Genomic DNA, 27047 nt, shown 5'->3' with positions numbered 1-27047 from the left:
TGAAACAGGCTTTAATAAAACAGTAGAAACGTTTTGTTGTGTGTATATTTAAATAAATAAAAATATACATGAACACAAGCAAGGTATTTATATTACACAATATATTTATATACAGTAAAATATGGAAACCCATCTACCACACAAGAAATAAATCATGCTTTGTCTTCATGTAAATTCATGTCTTCATGCTTCATGTAAATCATAAAACATTATGACATAACTCAAAATGAGACATAATTATGAGAATTTTGAGTCACACTGAGCTATATAATAAAACTTAAAATTATGATATAAAATGTAAAGAATTATATGCATGACATAAAAATTCTAATTTATGACGTCATAATTATGAGATAAAAAGTTGAAACTGACACACTAAGTCAAAGCTATATAATAAAAGCTTGAAATGATATAATCTGTAAAAAATGATGAGATAGGCATGACATAAAAATTCTAATTTATGACATAATTATGAGATAAAAAGTTGAAACTGACACACTAAGTCAAAGCTATATAATAAAAACATTAAATTATGATATAAAATGTAAAAAATTGAGGCATGACATAAAAATTCTAATTCATGACATAATTATGAGATATAAAGTTGAAACTGACACACTAAGTCAAAGCTATATAATAAAAACATTAAATTATGATATAAAATGTAAAAAATTGAGGCATGACATAAAAATTCTAATTTATGACATAATTATGAGATAAAAAGTTGAAAATGACACATTAAGTCAAAGCTGTATAATAAAAACTTGAAATTATTATATAAAATGTAAAAAAAATGTATGAGATAGGCATGACATAGAAATTCTAATTTATGACAATTATGAGATAAAAAGTTGAAACTGACACATTATGAGATAAAAAGTTGAAACTGACACACTAAGTCAAAGCAATATAATAAAAACTTGAAATTATGATATAAAATGTAAAGAATTATGAGAGGCATGACATAAAAAGTCTAAATTATGACGTCATAATTATGATAAAAAGTTTAAACTGACACACTGTCAAAGCTATATAATATGAAATTATGATATAAAATGTAAAGAATTATGAGATAGGCATGACAAATTCTAAATGAGGATGTCACAATTATGAGATAAAAGGTTGAAATTGTAAAAACTGATGATAACTTGAAGTTATGATGACAAAAAAATCTAATTATGACGTCTATTATAAGTCGAAAGCCCATTCTACCACATAAGAAAATAAATGCTTTGGTAAATCATAAAACACGTCATAATTATGTCTCAAAAACTTGAAATGATAACTCCAAATAATATATAATTTAACTAAATTAACAGCAGTCTTTACCATTACACTGACCAATATTTGTTGCTGAAGGGATTCTGAATTGATATTTACTATACTAAAGGCTCCTTAAAAGAAAAGCGAGACACAAACAATGTTAAAATCACTTTTAGTGAAGTTTAATGACACACGAGTGCTACATAGTGTGTTACAGAGTGTTACACCATCCAGCTGTGTTGGCATTGTAAAAGTGCTAAAATATCACTTCCATATTTACAACAAACAAGCTTCTGATTAGTCCATACATTACAGAAAAATACTGTCACGGTACGTTTTTCTCTTTAATCAGAAATTGTTTGTGAAAGATAAACATCTGAATAAGAAATGTTCTCTAATTTGTTAGTGCAAGGATAAAATGAAACTGTTTCAGTGAACTTAAGCTGCAAGATTTGCTTCATATATTTATTCTTAAGTGTGAAATGTAAGTGCATAACTGAACCAGTGTTAACAGGATCAACTAAAACAAAATAAACATATTGGCAATGAGAGAGAGACCTTCACATTCTTCCACAGAGATGATCGAGTGCGACAAATAATTTCCCATCAGACTGAGTTTTTGAAAGTTTGAAGTCGCTTGTCAATTTTATCCATCATTGTTTCAAAAAAGATTATTATTATTTAGGCCCAGATGTTTATCATGGAATCTTGGTCAATCTTTGCACACGCGTGTTTATTGTTGAGTGTCATATTTGATGCATCAGGCTTTTATGGCTCACATAGTATGATATAGTGAGAAAATACAGAGCTTATACAAGACAAGAGGACGGAAATAAAAAACACCTCAATTTTATTCAGAGCCCAAACTGAGCAAAAATATGCAATTTGCTGCAGTTACTGATACTTCAATGAGATCTTTACAACAGACTAGAGTCTACTGACATAAAATGAATATAAATATCAGCTGTCACTCTATATCTGCAAATAAATGTTTTAGTAAGATGATATTTAAAACTTAGTTTTATTGTGGGGGCAAAACCTATAACGCAGTTCCATATGAGAGATGAACAAATAAAGCCTAATGGATTATATTTGATGCATTTTAACAGGTAGGTTCTGTTGATCAGATCTCTCTAAGCTCACATTATTGCATTACTGATAACTATTTATGTTCATTCTTAACTTTGTATGGAAAACACGCATTTACTTATGCATTAAAGTGTAGTTAAAAGTGTAACTCGATATAAAATCACATAAAATCTAAAATAAACTTGAGCAGTAATGCTCACTGGTTTTATGGTGCATTGTGGGCATTTTTAGGGAGTGAACGTTCAGTGCACTGGACATTGACTCCCTGGCCAGTGTTCTGACAGTGTTATTTTGAATTTTACGATGAGGAAAATGATAGAACATTTTCACAGTGAACAAACATTTGGTTGCACTTTATTTTACAGTACGTGCACTTGCGTGTACTTACAGTGTACTTGCCTACGAAAGCATTGGGGAATATAAGGTAACTACATGTAACGGTTAGGTTTAGGAGTAGGTTCAGGGTTAGTTATTGCAATAACTTAGCCTGGGAAAACCCAGACAACTTCCGGCAAATTCAGATTTGCTCTGCAAGTAGTCTGGCAAAGAGCTCATTCAAGCCCATTTCCATGGCCTAGAAATCGCGCAACCAATCAGAAACGTTGAGGCGGGCTTTACACAATGACGATCGCTCTGATTGGTTTTAGGTCTATCCAATTGCGCCCAGAGGCATTTGAACGACGTCCGTTCAACTTTTAAATGCATTATTATATTCAAATTGCAAACACATGAGGACAGTCTCCATGAAAGACCCACTGGCAGATGAACGTGCTGCTACATTTCTCTCCGAAACGGTAGGAAATTAAATTAGATTTAATAGAGGATTTTAACTGTGACACAATGATTGACAGGGCAGTTTAAGTGACAGGATACACGCGACAGATCCGTCCGATAAAGATGACGAAGTAGTATGTCCCAAAGCTTGCCTACTTTTTTGCTACACATTCAAAAGTAAATACATTTTCTTCACAAAAAGAGTACATACTTTTATGGCGTAGTGTAACTTAGGCGAATTGGGACGCAGCATATGGCTTTACACGATGACGATCGCTCTGATTGGTTTTAGGTCTATCCAATTGCGCCCAGAGGCATTTGAGCGATGTCCGTTGGTGACGCCCCTTTGGAAATGAGTTATTAAAGAAGCTTTGCCAGACCATAACTCAGTTACTACTGAGAATGGTCTGGTTTTAACTATAACAAGTACATAGTATGCACATGGGGACCAGGACTGTAAAATAAAGTGCTACTAAACATTTTCTCACATGTATTACACGTGTTTTACACATAAAACACTATAGAAAAAACAGCACTATTTACAGATGGTAAAAAGTTATGGTTCACACACACACACACACACGATCCAGTGCACTTGGCATCTTGTGTTAATCATTCGCTCCCTTCATCAAGCTGGCGTAGGCCTGTTTACAAAGAAAAAGTAACGTACAGGTTTGGAGAATGCGACTAGATCACAATTATGTTTCCTATCAAATGAAATCTTTCTAGTTAGGCTGGTATTAAAGTCACCATGAAATGGCCTTTTCTTCCCTATTGTGACGTATAATTGTTTGTCCCATACTGTCCCTATTGAAACAGCTTCTGGAACAAGAAAAGAAATGTAGGCGGGACTTGATTTTGTCCATGGGGAATTGATTAGATGGTGGTGGTTTGCTATTGGTGGATCTCATGTGAGTGACAGGTTGCCCCGCCCTCACGCCAGTAAACGCATCATCGGAGAGGAGATGAGATGTTGCTGCAAGAGGGAGGGGAAGGTATTTTGATTATGAGGGCATATGAATAAAAAAAAAATCAAGATACATCATTTATAATAAATACTGCAAGATTTCATGGTGACTTTAACAGTATGAATATTATATCCGAATATTTACTTTCATACGTAACGTTTCATGCTGACTTTAAGGATTCCACATTATGGAAGTGTATGAATGCATTAATTACCTGTGAGTGTCTGAACGACTAGCTGCCACTTCATGTGAACAAACTGCACAAGAGAAAGATAGAAAAAGATAAACGACACGGGTCATAAACGGACGTCTAAAGCCAATGGTGTGAGGCCTCATTAGGAGTTGGCATTACTCCAGTGACTTCTCCAATAAAACCAAAGTAGGGCACTTTATTTTTTTTAATGCCGACTTGACAAATGTGGCCTTGCATTAGAGAAATCACCATTGCAATCTACAGTGTGACGGAATGATTTTCAGCTAGAGAGAACATGACTGATGTGGGATGGATGGAAGGGTAGCAGCAAGGCCAGCTGGGATATCAAGGTTATAATGAGAGATGAAGCTTGACACCACACAGTCCGAGGAGCTAAACGGGACTAAAAGTGGGAGAGAGAATCTGAGGGAGTAAAAAGGATGGGGTTAAAATGACAGTGATCGAGGAATGGGACACCTTTATGCATTTACTGCACTCGTCCTGCAGTGGGAGATCTCTGTGGGACTGGAACGTTGAGGAAAAGTTATCCTTATGAATTAAATGGTGACACTGTACAATAAGGTCCCATTAGTTAAATGCATGAACTAACAATGAGCAATACATTTGTTACAGTATTTATTCATCTATGTTAACATTAGCTAATACAAATACAACTGCTCATTGTTGGTTCAAGTTAGCTCAGGTCCGTTAAATAATATTAAAATATACAACTTTTGAGTAATTGTTGAAATTAACATTAATGGGATAGTTCACCCAAAACTAAAATGAAAATTCTGTCATTAATTACTCTCATGTCGTTCCAAACCCGTAAGACTTTCGTTCATCTTCTGAACACAAATGAAGATCTTTTTGATGAAATCTGAGAGCTTTCTGTTCCTCCATTGACAGCTACGCAACTACCACTTTGACGCTTCAATTTGGAGGAATTGTCCAATAGTAAGAAAAAAATACCATGGAAGTCAATGGCTAGCATTCTTCAAAATATCTTCTTTTGTGTTCAACAGACAAACTCATACAGGTTTGGAACAACTTGAGGGTGAGTAAATGATGACAGAATTTACATTTTTGGGTGAACTATCCCTCTGAGAATGTGAAAGTGTAACTTGTTTGATGTTAGTGAATGAACTTTTGATGAATGATGGCTGTAATGGCTGTAAGAACATTCACAAGCCCCCAAACAAGGAAAAACAGAGCGGTCAGAATCTAGGTGGACACAAACACAACACAAGCAGGCATGTTACACACCCACCAGACGAACGCCTCACTCAGGAGTACGCCGAGGCTTTCTTGCTGTAGTGGGGCGGAGGGCGGCGGGCGACGTAAGAGAGGGGCGGCACCCTGATGAAGGCATGGGGAGGAGAAGTGAAGTTGTGAAGCGAGTTGGCGTGATTATGACAGTGTGGGAGATAGTGAGGAACGGAGGACAGTGAGTGGAGGGGTGTGTGTGTGTGTTGTGAGGAGTTTAATAGGGAGTAAATCACATTTACATCACCTTAGACTAGAGAGAATAACTAATAATGATACACTACAGGTCAAATGTTTGGAGTAATAATAAAGATTTTTTAAGTCTCTCCAAGGCTGCATTTATTTGATTAAAAATACAGTAATATTGTGAAATATTATAACAATTTTAAAATAACTGTTTTCTATTGTGAAATATTTTAAAATGTATAATTTTGTAATTTATATTTGTAAAATATAGTTGTAATTTATTCCTGTGGCCTCAAAGCTGTATTTTCAGCATCATTACTCCAATCTTCAATGTCACATGATCGTTCAGAAATCATTCTAATATGATGATTTTCTGTTCAAGAAACATTTCTTATTACTATCAATGCTGAAAAATAGTTTTTTGCTACTTGAGGTAAGATTTATATATATATATATATATATATATATATATATATATATATATATATATATATTCAGCAAGGACACATTAAATTGATCAAAAATCACAGTAAAGACATTTATAATGTTACAAAATATTTCTATTTCAAATAAATGCTGTTCTTTTGAACTTTCTATTCTTCAAAGAAACAAATTATCATGATTTCCACAAAAACATTAAGCAGTAAAAACAGTTTTCAACTGATAATAGAGTACCAAGCAGCAAATCAGCATGATTTCTGAAGGATCATGTGACACTGAAGACTGGAGTACTGATGCTGAAAATTCAGCAATAAATTACATTTTAAAATGTGTTCAAATAGAAAACGGTTCTTTTAAATTGTAATATTATTTCACAATATTACTGTTTTTATTGTATTTTTTTAAAAAGAGACTTTCAAAAACATATATTTTTTTTAATTATTCCAAATGTATAGTCAATAGTATAAATGATTATAATTAATCATAATATTAGGTAATACAACAGCATGTTTCCATTCAAGAGAGATAAGAGAGTTTCAACCAAACATCTATTTTTTAATTCCTGTTTTGTCCACATGGTGGCAGTTCTCGAAGCAAAAACTGTGAACTAAGAAAGGTTGTTTAGAGGTTTTGATAAGACGCTTAGTCATTAACTGTATTAGAGCAGCAAGTCATTCGTGTGCATTATGAATCCACACATCAAAGCACTGGGGCGAAAGAGAAAAGCTGCTCGCTGTAGCAGTGTGCAAAACTAGAGCAGGAAGAGAGAATGTGTCGTGAGTTTGCATCTGTATGTTCTTACCAGCTGGCTCTCACAGCTTCAATATCGCTGACTAGATTTTGTGCAAGGCATATTCCAAATATCTGCGGAAAATAGAGTGAGAGAAACAGAATGAGTATAGATAGCAGATCCAGTCAGCACACTGTAAAAATGCTTTTCTTACTTGGTATTTTTGTCTTGTTTCCAGTCCAAATATCAAACAAATTATTAAATCAAGATGCATTTACTAAAGTAGTGAAACGCCATAAGATATTATGTCTTGTTTTCTGTGGAAATAAACCAAAATTAAGAGAGTTTTGCTTAAAACAAGGAAAATGATCTGTCCATGGGGTAAGAAAAATAATCTTGTTTCTGTTTGAATTAAGACAGATAATTTTGCTTGTTTTAAGCAAAAACTCACTTAATTTTGATTTATTTCCCCAGAAAACAAGACATAATATCTTATCTAATTTTACTTATCTAATAAATGCATCTTGATTTAATTTTGAGATATTTGGACTGGAAACCGGTCAAAAATACTAAGTAAGTAAAGCATTTTTTGCAGTGCAGTCGCAGATGAAGGCGTTCTCACCTGCAGCAGCGCGATTCCAATGAAGATCCCAGCCACTATTGTCAGGTTGTCCTGTAGCCACTTCTCAAACTGCGGCACACAGCCTTTGACATGGATGTATGTCTTCTGTTCTGCATCCTAATGAGTATTGAGGAACATGAAATTAGGGTCAAGACTTTCCTCTTTCTAACTATGCACATGAACAGTCTAAAGTTGAGACGCGCTTGAATTTAAGTTTCTCACTTCATCTTACAGACTCTTGACCTGAAGAATTATGCATATGTTGTGGTGACATATTATTTTGCACTGTAAATAAAGATAGTTTCAAAGTTTGTAATGGAGTATGTTTTACAAGAAAATACAAGTTCAGTATATTTAAGTCTATAATTTTTAAGTTAAATGAATAAATTAGGAAACTGCAAATAACTTTTATGTGTGTGCATATTTCAGTTTTTCTTTACTGTGCCTATGTACAGTATTTTGAATTAATTTACCGTTGTGAATAAAATGAATAACAGCTTCATTCTTTTGTATTCATACATGTTAGGGGTGTAATGGTTCTCTGTAAAAAATAAATAAATAAATCGAACCATATCCGTTCTCCACCCATGGTTCGGCATACGCTTGCACTGTGGTTCATCTTAAATCTGACAACGCATCTATAATAGCCTGTGGTTTGTTAAAAATAACGCGTAAAACAATCAAAGTTTGGTTAATGTATGTTTCTGTCGATAGATACGCATTCTGACTTCCCGATACGTTACAACAGGATGATAAAAAAAAATAAAACGTGGACAAAACAGTCACTCTTTGTAAACTTTGTTCAATAGGAGTGCCTATACTCTAATATGACCAGTCATTTATGCCGTCATCGTGTTGATAGCGTGCGAGTGCTGGTGAGACCTGAACAGCATTATCTGTGTTTTAACTAAACTCATTTGTGACCCTGGATCACAAAACCAGTCATAAGGGTCAATTTTTTAAAATTGACATTTATGTATCATCTGAAATCTGAATAAACAAGCTTTCCATTGATGTATTGTTTGTTAGGATAGGACAATATTTGGCCGAGATACAATTATTCGAAAATCTTGACTCTGAGGATGCAAAAAATCTAAACATTGAGAAAATCGCCTTTAAAGTTGTCCATTTATGTTAGCGATTGTGCTGCATCCACTCACAAAAACAATTTTTTGATATATTTACGGTAGGAAATTGACTAAATATATTCATGGATCATGATCTTTACTTAATATCCTAATGATTTTTGGCATAAAATAAAAATCGATCATTTTGACCCATAAAATGTATTGTTAGCTATTGCCACAAATATACCCGTGCGACCAGATTTTGTGGCCCAGGGTCACATTTAAATAATCAAAGAAGACGTGAAAGAGAACTGAAAAGATTTGTGTGCACTCCGAAACATGGAAAGCCACGTCTTAAGTGAACATAAACAGTCGAGAAACACAACGCATGTGTATCAGTATCAGTGTACTGGATCCGTGCATTATATCTTAAAGTGACAGCAGCCTAATATTCCTGCTGTCTGTTTTAAATGTTAATCAAACAACAAAAGACAAGGAAATCACTCACTCCTTTCGACTGAATAGCTTTTGTAACTTGTAATTTAATTTATAGAGTGAAGATTATATGCAATGTTATTTTACATTTGATTACTTGATTCAATTTCTGTACCTGAAAACTACAGTTAGACCTACCTGAAAAACCTAAAAAGCGCTGTTTATTTCATTTGTATCTTTGCTCTGTTGCATTTCTTTGTGCTGTTGCTTGTTTGATTATTTGTTCTTTTCTTTATCTTTATTTGACAGTAGTCCTTTTTTTTATAGCACATACCGAACCGTACAGAAGCTGTGACCCTAAAACAGTGATAAAAACCGAACCATGAGTAATTTGTACCGTTACACCCCTAATACATGCCGTATAGGTCAGCCAAACCGGCCTTCATTTTGAGAGTCGTGCGGTTCGTTACATTGACTGAAGTGAAGAGCAGAAGGCAGGGGAAACCGTGCCAGAGCCCTACACCTTCATTTTGCCTCAAACTGATGGAGTGTGTGAAAAGTAAGACTGAGAGTAAGACTCACCGATTTTGCCCGAACGTCATACCCACACTGTGTGTTGATAACATCCTCCTGCAAAACAAGTCATTCATGTGGAATTAATGGAGGACAGTGGTAACATTTCAACTTTAAGGAAGTATGTTGACATTCAGAAGAATTCCAGTGTGGGTGGAGTGAAGAGATAAGACTGGAAATAGCTTACTTTGAGTAGGTTCATCATTTTATAAAATCCCCCCGAACAAACTAGTCAACAGGATATGCACTATATTCACTTTAAATAGTTGTTCCTGTTTGAAATCAGTTGTGCTTTTTCATTTGTCCAGTGATTTCATTTGAACATTCTTAAAAATGAACAAACTCTTTATTTTAGTGAAGTTATAATAGGTAAATTACTCACTATTTGCTTTTCTTATTATAACTTACTGTGAATGAAACACATTACCGCCTGCAGTTTTCCTTCATGCTGAAATAATGAATGGCTGCATTCATAGAAAGGCTCGTAACTGAATCATTTAATGTCAATAATGATTATTTGTTATGAGTTAATAGCTCACAACAGGCCATAATTCCCTCCTCTTTGCCATAGATGTTGTGCTTCCAGTGCCTGTCTATTGTCTGCGAAATGTTATTTTTACTCTGTCCACGCGTAGACCAAATCCTGTTCTATACTCCCCTTTTGTTTCGGTCTGTCATGTATTGTTTGCACTTTCCTCTCAAGCTTTTAGTCTCTCTTAAATCAGGAAAATAGTGGCATGCAAAGTGTGCTTAGAAAAGAACTGCATTCATTTTGTTTTGGAGCAAGATGGCAAGTATCTCAGTGGTAAAAAAGACGCTGTTTTATGCGCTGCGAGAGCAAATCCACTTTGCATGCACCACAAAAAAATGAGGACTTGGCTCGAATTGATATGGTAAAACTGACGCCATTGTTACTGTTATAATCACTGTATATCAAGCGCTGAGGAAGATCCCAATTCAGATATGATAATAGGTGTTTGGTTTCTGACACGCACTGTACAGTTAGTGGTAGACCAATCACAACAGAATGGGCCGTCTGACCAATCAGAGCAGAGTAGGCTCTTGGAAAAGAAGGGTTTAGGGAAACTGAATCCTTTATCGAACCGTTTCAGACTGTGAGCAAAAAGAGGTGATGCTGCAGTGTATATTATGAGAAAGTGAAAGTGTTTTTAAAATTCACCCATTTAATTTTTTTGGATCCATGTCAACCTATTGTAAGAGACTCCAAAACAAAATGAGGAACCTTTAAAACAGCATAATATAAAAATGTAATTAAAGCTGCAGTCCGTAGTTTTTCCTCTTTGTCGCCATCTCTGTTCGCAATCTGCAATCGCAGTTATTCGCGTAATTATCAACTTTATGTGGGTTGTGCCTCGGCACGGCACAGCGCGGATGAATCCTATGTTTTGAGGAGAATGTGCGGCTGTCAGTCGCCGCGCCGGTGTGGATACTGTCATTCGCAATCACAGATTCTACTTTTTGGAAGTATGACCAACATAAGAATTTTCACCGGAAAATGTATTCTGAATAAGTAAGTAACATCCACTTTTGTTCTCACCAACTGAGGGAACAAAAGCATTGCAGTAAATCGCGCTGATTAAATCTAACGATCGCTTATCATATCACGCAAAACTGTGCAAAATATACTTTGTTCTCAAATTGTTAATGTTAAGAACATCAGCACTGCGTGACTACATTTAATGCCCTTCCGATATTTATCTTTGTTTTCGCATGGGCCCAGTTGCAGTCTCTTTTTTTCTGTAGCCACTCCAAAGTCTGAAGTCTTTTGCATTTCACAACGGGTGAATCTCCAGTTGTCACTGGTGATTGTCGTTTGAACCTTTCTGGATCCACCATCAAATTGATAAGTTTAATTATATCAAGTGCTGAGAGAAAAGGCTATAAATCTCCACCTCCAACATCCTCACACTCATAGCCTTCTAGCTGAGACTCCTTCTTTATGTGTACAGATGTGACGTAATGACGCAAAGACATGCTTGAATTTCCCGCGAAAATCCACCAGTACCACTGGAATTAAAAACATTATTACAACCTTACCGTTTTGAATCGAGCTTAGGCAAGCAGATAGTTTTGAACGCTGGCTGGTTATGTACTTGCTCAAAAATTTATTTTGGGTCATTTTAACCCAAAAAAGTTACGGACTGCAGCTTTAAGTTACAAATAACACAAAGTTTCTATATATTTCAGTTTCCATAAAAAATGCATCTCTTACCGCTGGGTCTTTGGTGCAACAAGAGAAGGGCACGCCACATTTTTCTCGGCTGGGGTTGCTGTCTGTGCAATTGAAGTAGATGTTGAGGTTCCAGTCATCTGCTCCAAACGCCCCACAACATTCCCACTAAAGAAACAAAAATATTGCCCGGCATGGAATTACATTACAATCTAGAATGCACTTTCATCATAAAATTTAGATCAAATTGCAATAATTTGGAATATTAGACACAACTCTATAAGGAAGTACAGTAAAAATACAGATGCATTGAATGCATTAGAATGTATCTGCTTAGCACACATCAATGTCAAAGATGTGGCATAAGGCGCTTGTTCCTTAAAGAAAGAAAACCTCGATCCCCCCCCCCCCATGTTCTCCCATTATACTAGTATATTATGTTGACATGCAGTGCTTTGCTATGTCTGTCTTCTTTATCATGCAAGGTCAGCAAGGAAATAACATGACAGCATCTGCCTGACTCCGATATCTAATTAAATCTGTCCTGAGGAAAAGTCATGTTCTGGAAACAGATCTGCAGTATAGAGCATAAAGCTGGGGAAAAAAACAATATAAACTTCAGTTGTTCTGTGTGGGGCTGCACAAACGTACTGTTTTATTCCTCAGGAAACAAGTGTGATTGTTAACAGGAAACTGAACTTTCACATGTTATTATGTGTGATAAATGTCACCCTGTTAACAGAGTAATGCAGAAGAATGTTTAAAGAGATAGTTCACACAAAAAAATGAAAATTCTGTCATTAATCACTCACCCTCATGTCGTTCCAAACCCGTAAGACTTTCGTTCATCTTCGGAACACAAATGAAGATCTTTTTGATGAAATCTGAAAGCTTTCTGTCCCTCCATTGACAGCTAATTAGTTTTATGATCTCTTGATGAACTTTTTGAAGCATCAAAGTGGTAGTTGCATAGCTGTCAATGGAGGGACAGAACTGAAAGCTCTCAGATTTCATCAAAAAGATCTTAATTTGTGTTCAGAAGATGAACGAAAGTCTTACGGGTTTGGAACGACATGAGGGTGAGTGATTAATGACAGAATTTACATTTTTGGGTGAACTAACCCTTTAACCTTCTAAATGTAGAATTTTTGTAGAAAATGTAGAATAGCTTCAACAGCCTCAAAATAAACACAATTCCGAGCTGACAACTTACTATTCTAAGAAAAAGAAATGTGAACAGACAGGGATCTCTGTGAGTGGATAAGGAATCATCAAGTCATGCTGTTTCTATGGGAACTGCCTGTGTGCACTTCTGTGATGACATGTGGCACAGATAAACTGATAGTTTGCCTTTTTTCTCCTGTGCAAACACACCTACACACTTTTAATTTCTCTTTCATCTTGTTTAGACCTTTCCTCATTTTCAATTCCTAGTGTATTTTCTCTGCCTTTGAATTTGAGACATGAGTTCTGGCCTTGAGTCTTACATATTCCTGAGTGAAGTCGATCAGGTTCTGCAAATCAATGTCATCTCTGTAGGCTCGTATGTTGTTGTTGATGAAAAAGTTGAGCTGATCTTTAATCCAGTCTTTAAAGACAAAGGCCAGGATGCCGGCAGTCAGCTCCAGGAAGAAGATTATCCCCAGAAACACAGAAAACTGGGAGAGGAGAAAGACAAATACACTCAAATTAAAGGTATAGTTCACCCAAAAATGAAAATTCTTTGAAAAATGAAAAGTTGTTCCAAACCTGTGTGAATTTCTTTCTTCTGCTGAACACAAAAGAAGATATTTTAAAGAATGTTGGTAACCAAACAGTTGACGGGCCCCATTGACTTCCATATTATGAAAAAACAAACAAAAAAACAATGGAATTCAATGGGGCACATCAACTGTCTGGTTACTGTGGTGGATTTTTAATAGATCAAATAGTAAACTGTATATTAAACTAACCATGTCTCTAACATCTAACCTTACTTCTCTTTTCAGGCCTAACATGATAACACTTTGAAACACAATGTACTAAAACGCTCTGTCCTGTGTTTTTGGATGTTGTATTCTTGTCATACCCCTTTGAATTTGGTTGTGTGAGTGTATAAATAACACATTTGGGAATTGAAACAAGACAGATGACTAAATTTGAACCTTGTGATTAACAATGAAGTAATCATTAAAACAAAGTTTGCTTTACCTGGTAACAGAAGGGTTTATCTATGAAAACCAATCAAATTGTGGGGAAATTATGTAATGCAGTTAGGGCTGGGCGATATATCGCATGACATTGTTAGGCGCATCTCGCCGGTTCCTTGATTAGTAGTAAATCGCCTTCACCTGCTTTCAGATGGAGCTACATTTACTACAAAGAGCCATAGTTAACTGACAAGCTGAGCCATATCGCATTAATTATCGCAGGCGATACATTTTTGCCATACCTCCTTATTCTATAAAAACTGTTGTATTCTTTTTGCTGGTGGGATTCTCAATGGAATTTGTCTGAGATCCTCCGGCCTTGCTTCTTCTTTGGGGAGATTCTCTGAGAACTGCTCGAGAGATCCTCCGGCCGTGATTAAAGCATTTAAAGGACATTTGCTAAGGTCTGTTTTTTTGCCACGATTATTCCTGCGCAGGAAGAAAGCTAGTTAGGGAATCAAGTTAGTTAGGTAGCTATATAGGGAATGTCGATTGGGGACAACCCAGTAGAATAGAAAGGGAATGTCGATTGGAGACAACCCAGTAGAATAGAAAGGGAATGTCGATTGGAGACAACCCAGTAGAATAGAAAGGGAATGCCGATTGGAGACAACCCAGGTAGACTTAGAACTGAAAGGGAATGTCGATTGGAGACAACCCAGGGAATGTCGATTGGAGAAAACCCAGATAGTTAGGTTTAGGGAAAAATCTACGACATTACCAACATTCTTTAAAATATCTTCTTTTGTGTTCAGCAGAAGAAAGAAATTCATACAGGTTTACGATGAACCAAAGCATATTATAACAATTGCACAAACACCTATGCATTTAAGTGTTAAAAAGACATTACAAATCAGTTTTGCATGAGGCTACACCAACTCCTAATAAGAATCAAGACTTGGAAAACGTACAAACTTGAGCAGGAGGGTGTTTTCCCTCAGGGCCCCGATACAGCCTGCAAAACCCAGGATGAACATCACCCCTCCCACCACCAAAAACAGCCACACTGGGTCAAATCCACCCAGATCTGTGATGGAGGAGATATTCGAGAGAACTCCCTGAGGAAGAGGAAGAGAGAGAGAGAGAGAGAGAGAGAGAGACGACTGGGCTTTAATTAGCTGAATTGCTGTTCCAATCTGTTTCAAATGTGGTTGTTTGCAATTACAGCAGATACAAATATTTGCAAATATTCCCACTTGTGTTCTTTAAAAGTTACAAATATGGCACAGAAAATGCAAGAGCCACATTGATCAAGAATACACAGACACACACAATATATCCATGTGTGTTTATACATATTTGTGTGTAAAAGACCAGATGGAGCATTGAGTGAAAAATGTAAATAATATTTTCAGTCTTATATTAAACTGTCTAAAAATGTATTTTTATGGTCCACCCTACATAGCACATTGGTAGATAAATTAAATAATAATAAAAATGAACTAGTTGCCAAGATAACATTTCGAAAATGGCAACAATATATGTATATATATAAAATCAAAATATTAATAAAAACTATAATAGTAGGTCTATGTAGGTCTCCAACAAACCACTGCAGCTCATCTATTTAATGTGAAGAACATGGGACATCTCAACTTCACATGTGCATTAAGATTCTTATCAAATAAAGATGAATTTTATGCATTATGCATTAGATACTTTTTTTTCTCACCTTCTCATTCCATGCCCACAGTCCGATTCCAAGGAAAGCCACTCCAAGCAACTAAAACAAGAAAAATATGGCATTGCTCTGGTAAAATTGATTTATTAAAGGGACAGTTCACCCAAAAATAAAAATTCTGTAATTCTGTCCTTTAGTAATCTTCAAAACACAAATTGGGATATTTTGAATGAAACCTGAGATGTGTCTGTCTATTTTTGGATATTACAGTATGCGTGCATTGCACATTGGAAAAAAATTCTTGATGATTTGAACAGATGGATTAAAGGTGCAGTATGCATTTTCTGAGAAACACTTGATATTTAAAACAGACACCTAAACAAACACACCCTTCCCTTTGTTATGCTCCGCCACCCAAAAAACAATGTAGGACAAAGTATGAATTTAGAATTTTCTTATTCTTTTGAGCTCACAAAACTGACACATTTTAAGTAATCTGAATTGTTTCATTGTTTTGAGGTTTATGAACTTGTTTCTTTTAATTTAGACAAACTTAAATTTGACTGAAACTGGGCTGGGATTCCCAGCATGCTTTGCCATGACACCCAAAAGGGAGAATAAATGCAAAAAATTAAGCGTTATATAATGTTTTTGTGCAAGATTAATGTTAACTGATTAATGTTACTGATTACCTCGAAAATGTTGAGTTTGCCAACTTGTTCTGGTTTACAGCGAGGCCTTAAACATTAGTGGTCTGTAAAAGGTGCTTTGCTATCAGTTCAAAACTATTTTAGGTCCATTTTGGGTTCTTTAGAGTGTCAGTAAATAGGAAAGCAACTCTTATCTGCTTCTTATATCCAACTCTGAACCCACAATGCTTTTCTCCAAAGTACAGCCTAATGTTTCCATTTCAAAACTTCTTTGCCGGTGAGCTAATACTGAATATTAGAGATAAAAAAGCATTTTATCAGATTTCCTCAGCCTGACCACAAAATAGGTCATGGCCATTGAATGTAAAAGGTGCCAACCTCCGTTTCTCTCTTCAGGTCTTTTTAATAATTTCAACAGCTTTTCATGTTACACCATGACATTTCTGCAATCTGCTTTTTCATGGTGGCATCTGAGCAGACATCTGGTTCTTCCCATGAGACGTATGTCCTCATTATGTCCATAGGGCAGTGATTCTGCAAGCCCTTCACAACTGGAGAACATGGCTTTTAATTCTAACCTTATTTCTTCATATACTATGATTTTTTGTTAATTAATCACATATGCATTGAGTTCAAATTTACTTTGTTGCTCACAAATTCTCTTGCAGCAATACGAATACATCTAATCCATGCAAAGAAAATTACTTTGGGGATACAAATTTGCAAGTTATTCCTCCAAATAAATGTATTATTGGCAGGTTTTTATTTCACTAAATTCTGTAATGTAGGCTACATTTGAAAGAAACAGGAACAATTTACCCCGAAGATTCATTCTTCAATGGCCAAATAAAGAAAAAGAGCAATAAGTGGGAGGAGACACATGGACCTTAATGTCAGCTATGCCATTTTACATATATTCATTACTGATTCAAATATGAGCACGATGTGTCATTTCTTTTCAGAGGGGTCAGGACCTTTAGTTCGACCACCTTGTATATCTCAAGGCCGCAGAGACGCCTCTAGAATTTCATTCACTATTCAAAAAAACATTCACAGCTGCATTTCACCAAGTCGTTTCAGTCTAAACAGCGTTGTGTCTCATAACGCTTCATATTTTCATCTACAGAGCACCGACTGTGCGTCGGACTATGCCTCACACAAGGGTTTTTGTGTACATGAATTACTCAAGACAACAGTACAGTGATTGTGGTTCCAGCAATGGCGTACACAGACCTCCGCTGCTGTAAAGGGGAAATCACGTTCCCATTTTTAACCCTCAGTTGGCATCGCGTTCCGCAATAGACCTTATTCAGAGCAGTGCCATGACAGGTATGAAAGGATAGACTTATCAATGGCAATCCGCTGCATAAAGCAGCTCCTAGATCACTAATCATTTTCCTCAGCTCATATCGTCGGGAGTTTTTTGTCTACTGAAATGTACTGGAAAGATATTTTTGCAGTGTTTCGTCAGCAGAAAAAAATCCAAAAACATATTAAATATCAGTACAACCCAATGAAGAGGTGCATGTCAATCCCTCACAGCCTTGCTTTCATTCCCGTTAAAAATCAAAGATGGCGCTGCTGTGAATAAGTTCTATACGACCGAAAGGGAACTTTACTATTAGCGATTAATACGTGCATGCCACTGGTGTACAGTCCTGTAATTCTCTTACTGAAAAATAAACTTACTCAGATGATGTACAATCGAACTACACTGAAAAAAAAATGGTGTAGGATATACTTCGAAACAATTTTCACTCAGAAATTGCTAGTCAATTCTACAAATATGACAAAGAAACGACAAGTAACATTGAATTAAATGTGAAAGTAGGTAGTAGAAAGAATGAAATAGTAATAGTAATAGTATTTTTTGCAATCTCAATAATGTCTTTAACAATTAATGAATATTTAATCCACAGTTCTGAAACATATAAACATATACAGTCAAACCAAACTTTATTCAGACACCTTCAACATTTCTCACATTATCACAGTTTATTCGCTATAGTGGTAATACAATATGACAAGAACTCAGTTATCAAATCAGTTGATATTTCACTGGTTTTGGCCATCCTTCTGTTAGACTGTCTCACAAATGAATTAGGTTGAATAGCTGTCAGTTGTCAGCTGTTAAATTTAAGTACACAATTAGATAATACCAATTTATTTCAACCAATTACCAAGCAATGCTTAATTTTGTTCAGACTGTGGTGTAAAAAGGTCGCATTAGCAATAAAAAAAAAAAATACACTTCAGCAAAACATGGTCAGGTCAAAGTGTCTGAATAATTTTTGTTCCCAAATTTTTATAAATTACACTGGTAGTCCACTGTATGAATAATTTTTGGGTATAATATGTCACAGTTTACTTTATTTTGCTATCCTCACCTACATAAATGAACTATAGTATCCTGCACCCACTAGTAAAAAAATATAAAAAATGATATTTGGTGTATGAAGAATTTTTGGTTTGACTGTATTTGTTAAAGGTGGCATAAAATGAAAATTCTATTTTCTAAATGAATGTTATAGATCACATTGTAAACAATTCATCCGTGCATTTATTTATTTTTTGACCTCGTAATGTTTAATCAAAAATTTATCTTCCAGTGAAAACGTCAGACTTCTCTCTGGTGACGTTTGCTGCCCACATCTCAAAATCGAATCTACAACCGTTTCATAGAGCCAAGTTCCCGCCCTACATTTTCGTTAATCCGTTAAACTTGGATGCACTTCACAATCCGAAAGAAAAGTTCTGTTGCTACTTTCGTTTCATTGGGATTTCAAATATTGATTTCGTCTCATTAAGGAATTTAAAAAAAAGAAGTTTTTTATTAATTTGTTAAACGGTTTCTAATAGAGGGAGACATTGAGAGTGAAGCATGAAGTACAATTTAGTTTCTTGGACTTGTTTACAAAAGCTGAAGTTGTGTGGTGAACAAAGGCTCCATTCATTCCCATCCAACTTTGCACGGCACAATGGCAGCAAACTGGAAAAAATGCCGCTGTTTAAGCATCACAGGGTGTTGTTTGTGATATTAAAGCTGCGTGTCTCTGTGGACTGTCAGGATAAATGCACATTCCTTCTTACAGCCAGAGCAAACATGCAATATTATGATCACTATCATCCAGATGCTCCAGTAAAGATTAAGCATAATGGTTATCCTGCACTCCCTATAAGATAGTATAAATATATATAAATAATATAGCCTAAGATTACTGCAAAGATCATTTCCAGCCAGTCTGGTCAATGTATTGGCCAATAGTCAATGTAGAACATAGTACTTGCATTGTTTTTAATATATTCCAATTCCATATAATTAAGCAATTTAACCTTGCATAAACATGCTAGGCACTAATTTCAACACGGGAATGAATTATTTTTATATTTTACTGTTTGCTGAAATTCTCATTGCCGCAATGCATTCGTCCAGCTATGTCTGAATGCGGAGACATCGAGAGTGAAGCATGAACAACAATTTAGTGTCTTATTTGATATAGATATATATATATATAGATATATAACCTTGGGCAGTGCATAACTGGCACGTTGGTTTTGGTTCACATTTATGTTTCATGTCTTTTATTTTAAAGTTTAGTCAGTCATGGTTCCTGTTTGTAATGTGATCATGTCATAGGCTTCCCTAGTCATGTGTAATGTTCTGATTGGTTGTTTTGGTCATGTGTTCATCAGTTCTGTTTTGTCATTGGTTGATTGTCTTGATCATGCTCAGGTGTTTCTTGTTACTCATTAGTCCTTGTGTATAAATAGCCCTCATGTCCATGGCTGCGTTTACACTTGGCATTAACATGCGATCACCGTGATCCGATCAAGCAGATCGGATCATAAGCCAATCAGGACATGGTATATTTTCACCTGTCCACATCAAGTGGCTTCTGCATCTGGATAACAGATTGGATCTCGCATCTCAAAAAAAAAAAAAGGATGGGTAAGCAAAGTCGACCTGAAGTGATGTGTTTTCTTTTAAAAACAGTTTTCAGTCGGGGGACATTTTACAAATCTCACAAAATGAGGAGGATGAAGAGGCTACAAGTACTAATAATGTGGACAGATGCTGTAATGGAAACGGTACAGAGAAACGTATGGGTCTGAGAACGTTGCCAGCTGTGCTGGGAAAAATTGTTTACGGAAAATGAATGGTTCTGCAACTTTCGGGTGTGAAGGCAAACATTTCAGTATATTTGCGATTGTATATATTAATGACAGTGGGTGGGGTTTTGTGTGACGTCCACCTGTGAATGCAGACCCGATGGCTGGATTGCGTTTACATTACAGATCCGATCACAATGCGTCCTCGAGAACCTCCGAACCTGGACAAGCTGATCGGATAACATTCCGATCAGAAGCGCGTTTACACTTGTCTTTTCAATGTGTATGTGGACAACATCCGGATACAGGTCGCATGTTAATGCCAAGTGTAAACGCAGCCCATGGTCCATTTTGTTCGAGTTTTGTTAATAAAAGCTGCACTTGGGTTTTCAATTCAACTCGCCTTCAGTGGACATGTGGTAATGTTATTTTGTCACATTCACTTGAGGAAAATGTGTACACTAGTGGTGGGAAGATAAGGCTTTGTGAAACACTGACACAGCTGAAGCAAATGTGCCGATTTCGAGGCTTCGAAACAATCCGACACCCGTCTCCACTGTGACCCCTAGTGGTCAGAACAGTGTTATTGCAACAAAAACCCAGGCCAAACATGCATAAAAACACCTTTTACAAATTGATTGCAATTTTTTTTTATTGAATATAAAATCTTTCAACTGCAATTATCTAATTATCTAATCATCTAATAAAATTATCAAGTGTCTATATGTTATTTTATCAATTGTCAGGGTTTGTTTTGTTTGTTCTATGAATGGCTCAGCTAAACAGGCCACTAAGAGACTATTAACTACCATTATTCATTTTAATTATACTAACGTCTTATTAAAACGTCTACAAATGTATAAAACTGATCAGCGATCAGGTAAAACCCACATTGGTTCTCAGTGCCTCCTCATGATTCATGGGTTGACAGAGATCATCGCACCCAGCGGTGATGAACCATTGAAATTTCAAAGTGTTTCGAAACAGTTATGGCTATGGCGTAATGAAGCTTCGTTTACTGAAATCACGACTCTGGCAGTTTGATACACGCACTGAACCACTGATTCGGAACAAAACATTCGTAAAGGTTTCGAAGCTTCATGAAGCAGTGTTTTGAAATTGCCATCACTAGTGTACACAACCTTTTAGTTTGTTCTTGTTCACCATTTATCATCATCACCCTCATACTCTTGGAGGAAATGACATACACCTCAGTGAAAACATTCTGCAAAATGTCATGCAGAAACAAAGGACTGCTTTGAATTGAGGAACAAGCTAGCGAAACCTGACTCACTTTCAATTTGGAAGTTTATTCAGACTGTGCTGAGATGACAGCAATATTTTTAAGGTGTGTTATATGCTATCATGCCAAAGTAAAATTGCTATTGCTTAAATTAATAATATTGTTCAGTGCACAACTATATCGTACATCCGTTATCCATCTGTATGCAATGCAAACGTGCCTATAAAATTAACTGTACAAGACTAGTGCACTGACTCTGACTATAGGCTTTAATTAGCAGCTGCTTTCGGATATAGCCTGTAAGAGAAATTACATGTTTCATTATGAGTCATCTGTCAAAAAATATGTAAGCTGTGTCAAAACCCCCAATGTGTTAATCCAAAAAAAGAATGTAAAAACAAAACAAAAAGCAGTACTAGGGTGAGATCATCAGACTTCAGTGTCCAGTTTTTGTGTAGTACGTCATGAGTCAACAGTAAACATACAGTAGCTAATGTAGCAAGTGGTTCATTGTAAATGAGTTCTGTAAAGTAGCACAGTGAACGCTCAATAATACCGCCCTCATTATTGAACATCAGAGTTCATGTGAAAGGATGAGCGTCCCAGATAATTAGTAAAAAGTAGGTGAAGGGAGCTAAGTGATCTATCTTGTAAAACTAAATCTTACTACATTAGGCTATTGGAGTGTTGTAACACGGGTTGAGTTGTAACATAATCAATTTAACCAATTTAACCAATTATAAAAGACTTCTGGGGTGACAATAAAAGGTGTGTGACTCATAATAATTTTATGTTTAGTTCATAGTTTGAATGGGACCCACATAAAGTGGGACAGTAGCTGTTTCCATTCAAAGCTGTAAATTTAAATGATGCGCAAAATTGGAATATTGCTTTAAACATTTGCGAATAAAGCAGCATCTCCATCCCATGTGTTCAAGAGAACAAAATTGCCACTTCCTGGGAAACTGGCGCAAACTATCTATAAACAAATCGAGGAAGCCAGTGTGGCAATTTTTCCGTACATCATAAATGACTTGCGTCTCAGAGCAAACAGATGAAACAATAAACACTCATGTTCTCTTACGTTCGGATGCCTGGTTTTTGGGAACGCAATCATGGGAGATGCTATAGAGCTGGTAAGCCCCGCCCCTTCCGCTAACCCCACTGGACCTCTAGGTTGAAAAATCGTCAATGCAAGTGAATGGGAGAAAATAATTATTTTCTGGTCCCGTTTGAATTTTGCCATGAATGTGAACATATGTTGTCTGTGAATTTTTAATATAATTTTTCGTGTAAAGAATGCTACAATTTAGCGGGTAGAAGTTTGATACGGTTAGACTTTGTGTGAGAGCACTTTGTGGACTACAACTCTTCGCTGCTTTCAGACGGGAATCTAAAGAAAGAACAGCCGATTTGGTTTGAATGGTGACATTTGGGTACAAAACACACAGGCATCTCGATCGGTCTCCATAGATTATCGCAGCATTAGCACCGTGATTTGACAAGTGGAGGGAAATGTGTTATGGGGTGACGTCACATAGGCGACATGTAGGCTAGTCTTTCTCGTTATGTGTTTTCCACAACTGCTAGCCAAAGAATCGTACAATATACTGTCAAACTCGTAACATGAAAAATTATATAAAAATTCACAGACAACATATGTTCACATTCATGGCACAATTCAAACGGGATCAGAAAATAATTATTTTCTCCCATTCACTTGCATTGACGATTTTTCAACCTAGAGGTCCAGTGGGGTTTTACGGATGGGCGGGACTTACCAGCTCTATTGAGAGAGAAGTACCAAATCATTTTGATGGCAGATTTTGGTTCAGGCCAAAGAACGACCAAACCAGTAACGACCACTTCAGAACGACCAAACTAATCTTTTAGATGTTGCTGTGCTATGCGATTGGTCCACCTTGTCCAGTTATCCAATCACATTTAGTTTTTTTGTTGCGCATCAAGGGATTTATTCTGTAAATGTGTTAACATCGTAGTTTATGCACATGTCGTCTTATTGGATGAGAAATTTATTCAGCTCATTTTTAGAATTTATGCGCATCCTGATGTTTCCATCCAGCGTGTTTTTTTTTTATGGCGATATCCCAAAATGCGCATACAAATAGGTGGATGGAAACATAGCTAGTGACCAACATTTGCCCCAATTGGCATAAAAGTTGGTAACACTTTATTTTAATGTGATGTAGCCTAGATACACAAGTACATGTAGTTAATATTACTCAGTACTTATTTGAGTAAGTACAATGTAACTACGTCACCTTAAAATAAGTGTAACCTAAAAGTTTATTTGGCCAAACATTTTTTATATTATAAAAATTAGGCTAGTCAGGGAACTTATTTTCGCCTGGCTGTAAACATGACCAAACAATTTAGGTAATAGCCAAAGAAACGGCATTTAATCATCAGACTCTGGCATTATTTTATTTGTCACTTGATTTACATATAGCCTAATAAACGTGACCACAAAAATATATGTTTTGTATATTAAAGCCAAATTACAATTCTGGTTCCTCGAGATGAACCTAATTAGATTGCACCCCTAAAAATCCCCATAGAAATTACTTTAAAAATTACATTGGAAAATTCACTCACTGATTCAATTTTTTATTTATTTTTTAAATTTGTTTTATATGTTAACGATTTAAAATATTTAAAATTAAAGGTGGTAAATTGAGGTAGGCAGGCTATATTGAACATGGCATACTATATAATTTTGAATTAAATTAGAATTAAATCTGATTATATTAATGCACAAAACTAAAATGCCTGCATTACTGCAAATCTAATAGTGTTACAACTCACCCCTCAACAGTTTAGAGATAAACTGTATATTTTGCAAATAACTATAACTATATAATTTGAAGCAGATAAACGTGAATTATGTTATAACAAAGTTATAGACATACAGCACAACAACACTTACAGAGTTACAGACACTGAAACACAATGTTTTACTCTAGGGTCTTTCAGTGCTTTTGAAATAACTGCATTTTCCGAGTTATAATCTCTTGTCACTCCAGTTATTGCATATAATCCAGGATAAGGATCCATGTGTTCTTCCATGCAGTAACCCATCAAACAGGGATTGCTCAATGTTCTCAGGAATTTAGCTAACCTTCTGGTAAGGTTCTCTAAAGGTTATGAAAATATGAAATTTCCAGTAATGTTATTGGAACGTTTGTTCAACGTCATGTGGTCTTTGTTAATGTTCTCAGAACGTTAGCACACACACACACACACACACACACACAAAACATTATTTATACATCGTTCGTCTAACATTTTACTACTTGTTTTAGAATGTTTCGAGAACATTCAAATGTAACGTTCCTATGTTTGCATTATGAAAAATAAATAGAAAAATGTTAGAAAATTGTAGAACCAAGAAAAACGTTTTAAAAACATTTAAAACACTGGAGATTTTGAAAAACGTTAAGAAAGAATTCAGAAATAACGTTTTCAGAACTTAAATGGATCGTTAGCAAAACATATTTCTGTTAGCTGGGAAGGTCGATGCATTGCTTCACAGAAGAGAAAGCCGATTATCTGTAGTACGCACTTGACTCAGCGGCTGCTGGCATGAACATCTGAGATAAACGAGTGGAAGCGATAGCAAAGAAATTAGTTATATCAGTTACATTAAGACGAAACGGAACAGGGGCTCCTGCTGCATGCTCAACGTAGAAGAATAATCGATTGGTCTTATTTTAATCGACAAATTATGGTTGTCTTGTACAGTATATACCGGCTTCTCGCATTTCAAACAAACGGAACAAAGGAAATTAATTGACCCACCTGCGAAATGCTCATATATCAGGTGAATATACTCATATAATCACGCGCAATGACATAAAGAAACAATGATACACACAAAGAAATGGTGGTGCACACACAAAGCACTTACCCAAAATATTATGTTAAATCCAAATATGAAATATTTAATGCAGCAGCTGACTTCTTGACCCTTGTAATGCTTTCCTGACATCATTGGCTCGTTTTCTCCAGCACAAACTACTGGCTCACATAAAACCCGAAGCAGGTTCAGTTTAGTATTCCGTTCTTAGGACATCGATGTCAAACTGTCCCAGTAATGTTGTTACCCGCATAAAAGAAACATAATGCTGACCACTTTCAACAGCGCCTACGTAAGGTACAATACCGACTGTCATTTATAAACAAAACCGCTGACTTAAACACTGTATATCTCGAAATAACTGCCCCTTCTTCACTGCAATTAGTTCACATCGCTTTTTTTGCCACTTGACATGGCTGCTTTGATTGACAGCACCAGTAACCAATCAGCTGTTGTGCCTGGGTTGTCCCTCAACCCTCCCCCACCAGGATTCCCCTCCTCTCACAAGCACGCGCATGAGTGGTTTTCGACAAAGGGGGTGCACGCGCAGTGTCGCTAAATTTTCGTAAACTGCTTTTTAAAAAGTTAAATAAATGCTGTTTGAATGCGGGAGAGGAGAAGCATCGCCTTTCAGGAAGAGAACAGTGAAATATTGTATACATATTTGCTATTTTATAAACTAAAATGCTTATGCTATTCATTATTAGCTTTAGATTAGGTTATTGTTTTATATATATATTTAAAGGAGACCTCTAATTGTTTTTCTTGATCTCACTTTATTTATTGACTGTAGGCTTATATGTGTATTTGTAGTAGCCTTTTGTTATCTTTGTGTGTATTTGCTGCTGTCTTGACTGGAAGGAGTGTAATATCTCAATGGGATCTTCCTGGTTAAATAAAAATAAATTAAATCAAAATATTATATTAGGCCTAAGGTGAATTTTTTTGCATTTCAGACTTCTGTGACATATTATTGCGATGTGTAGCCAAAACACAGCCAATACCATTCTGAAAACCACAGGATGTATCAATTCAAAAGAGAAAATGCAGATAACACATTCATAAAAGAAATGGATAGATATATTAGTGATCTTAGTGCAAGTCATCCGCAGCTTCTTAATGTGGGACACTGAAAAGTCTATGCTAAGCCCAAATCACCTTGAGAATAGTAAAATCTTCTTAAGTTAGTCATTTTCTTGATTATTGATGGATGAAACATGGATATTGAACACCATAAGTTAATCAGTGGTTTTCTTCCTATTGTATGATGAAAGTGGTCATTGCCTTTTATTCTGCGCTGGAGAGATTTAGGGACATTCCATGGAAACTCCACCATCTTCATCGATCTGCCTATACTCATATGGCTCCTTTCATTCTGTCCTTTCTCCACTGATTTCTTTCTATTATCCTTTTCCTGATTCTGCCTCTCTTTCTCTGCGTCTGACAATCTCTCCCTGTCTCACCACACATTTTTAACTGACTAAAGTACTGTCCCACATTAGGCTAATCATACTGTTTCACTTTTTTAAACCAGATTTCCTAAAGTGGGACACTAGGAA

The 27047-nt window shown here is 35.9% G+C and overlaps 1 protein-coding gene across 4 annotated transcripts; it reads right to left on the bottom strand.

The window, feature by feature from the left end:
- Positions 1 to 3393: 3393 nt before the first annotated feature.
- Positions 3394 to 25916, bottom strand: tspan5a (tetraspanin 5a). 4 transcript variants are annotated; one of them, XR_013820461.1, is made up of 11 exons: positions 25540 to 25915; positions 15660 to 15710; positions 14899 to 15045; positions 13286 to 13456; positions 11841 to 11966; positions 9617 to 9664; positions 7533 to 7649; positions 6983 to 7044; positions 5558 to 5646; positions 4309 to 4351; positions 3394 to 4102 (listed from the first exon to the last, which is right to left on the bottom strand). XR_013820461.1 is itself a non-coding variant. In XM_079865491.1 (10 exons), exons 1-9 carry the CDS (start codon positions 25621 to 25623, stop codon positions 4339 to 4341), a joined length of 819 nt encoding a protein of 272 aa, XP_079721617.1. In that variant the 5' UTR covers positions 25624 to 25916; the 3' UTR covers positions 3394 to 3770; positions 4309 to 4338. The 4 variants fall into 4 exon arrangements, 2 of the variants coding, with proteins under 2 accessions (XP_079721617.1, XP_079721616.1); XR_013820462.1 differs by having other exon boundaries at positions 3394 to 3770; XM_079865491.1 differs by lacking the exon at positions 5558 to 5646 and having other exon boundaries at positions 3394 to 3770; positions 25540 to 25916.
- Positions 25917 to 27047: the final 1131 nt, after the last annotated feature.

This window comes from Squalius cephalus (genome assembly GCF_949319135.1).
Source record: "Squalius cephalus genome assembly, chromosome: 3".
Taxonomy (NCBI): Eukaryota; Metazoa; Chordata; class Actinopteri; order Cypriniformes; family Leuciscidae; genus Squalius; species Squalius cephalus.
The sequence above is the reverse complement of the archived record's forward strand: the minus strand, read 5'-3'. Positions and strand labels throughout refer to the sequence as shown.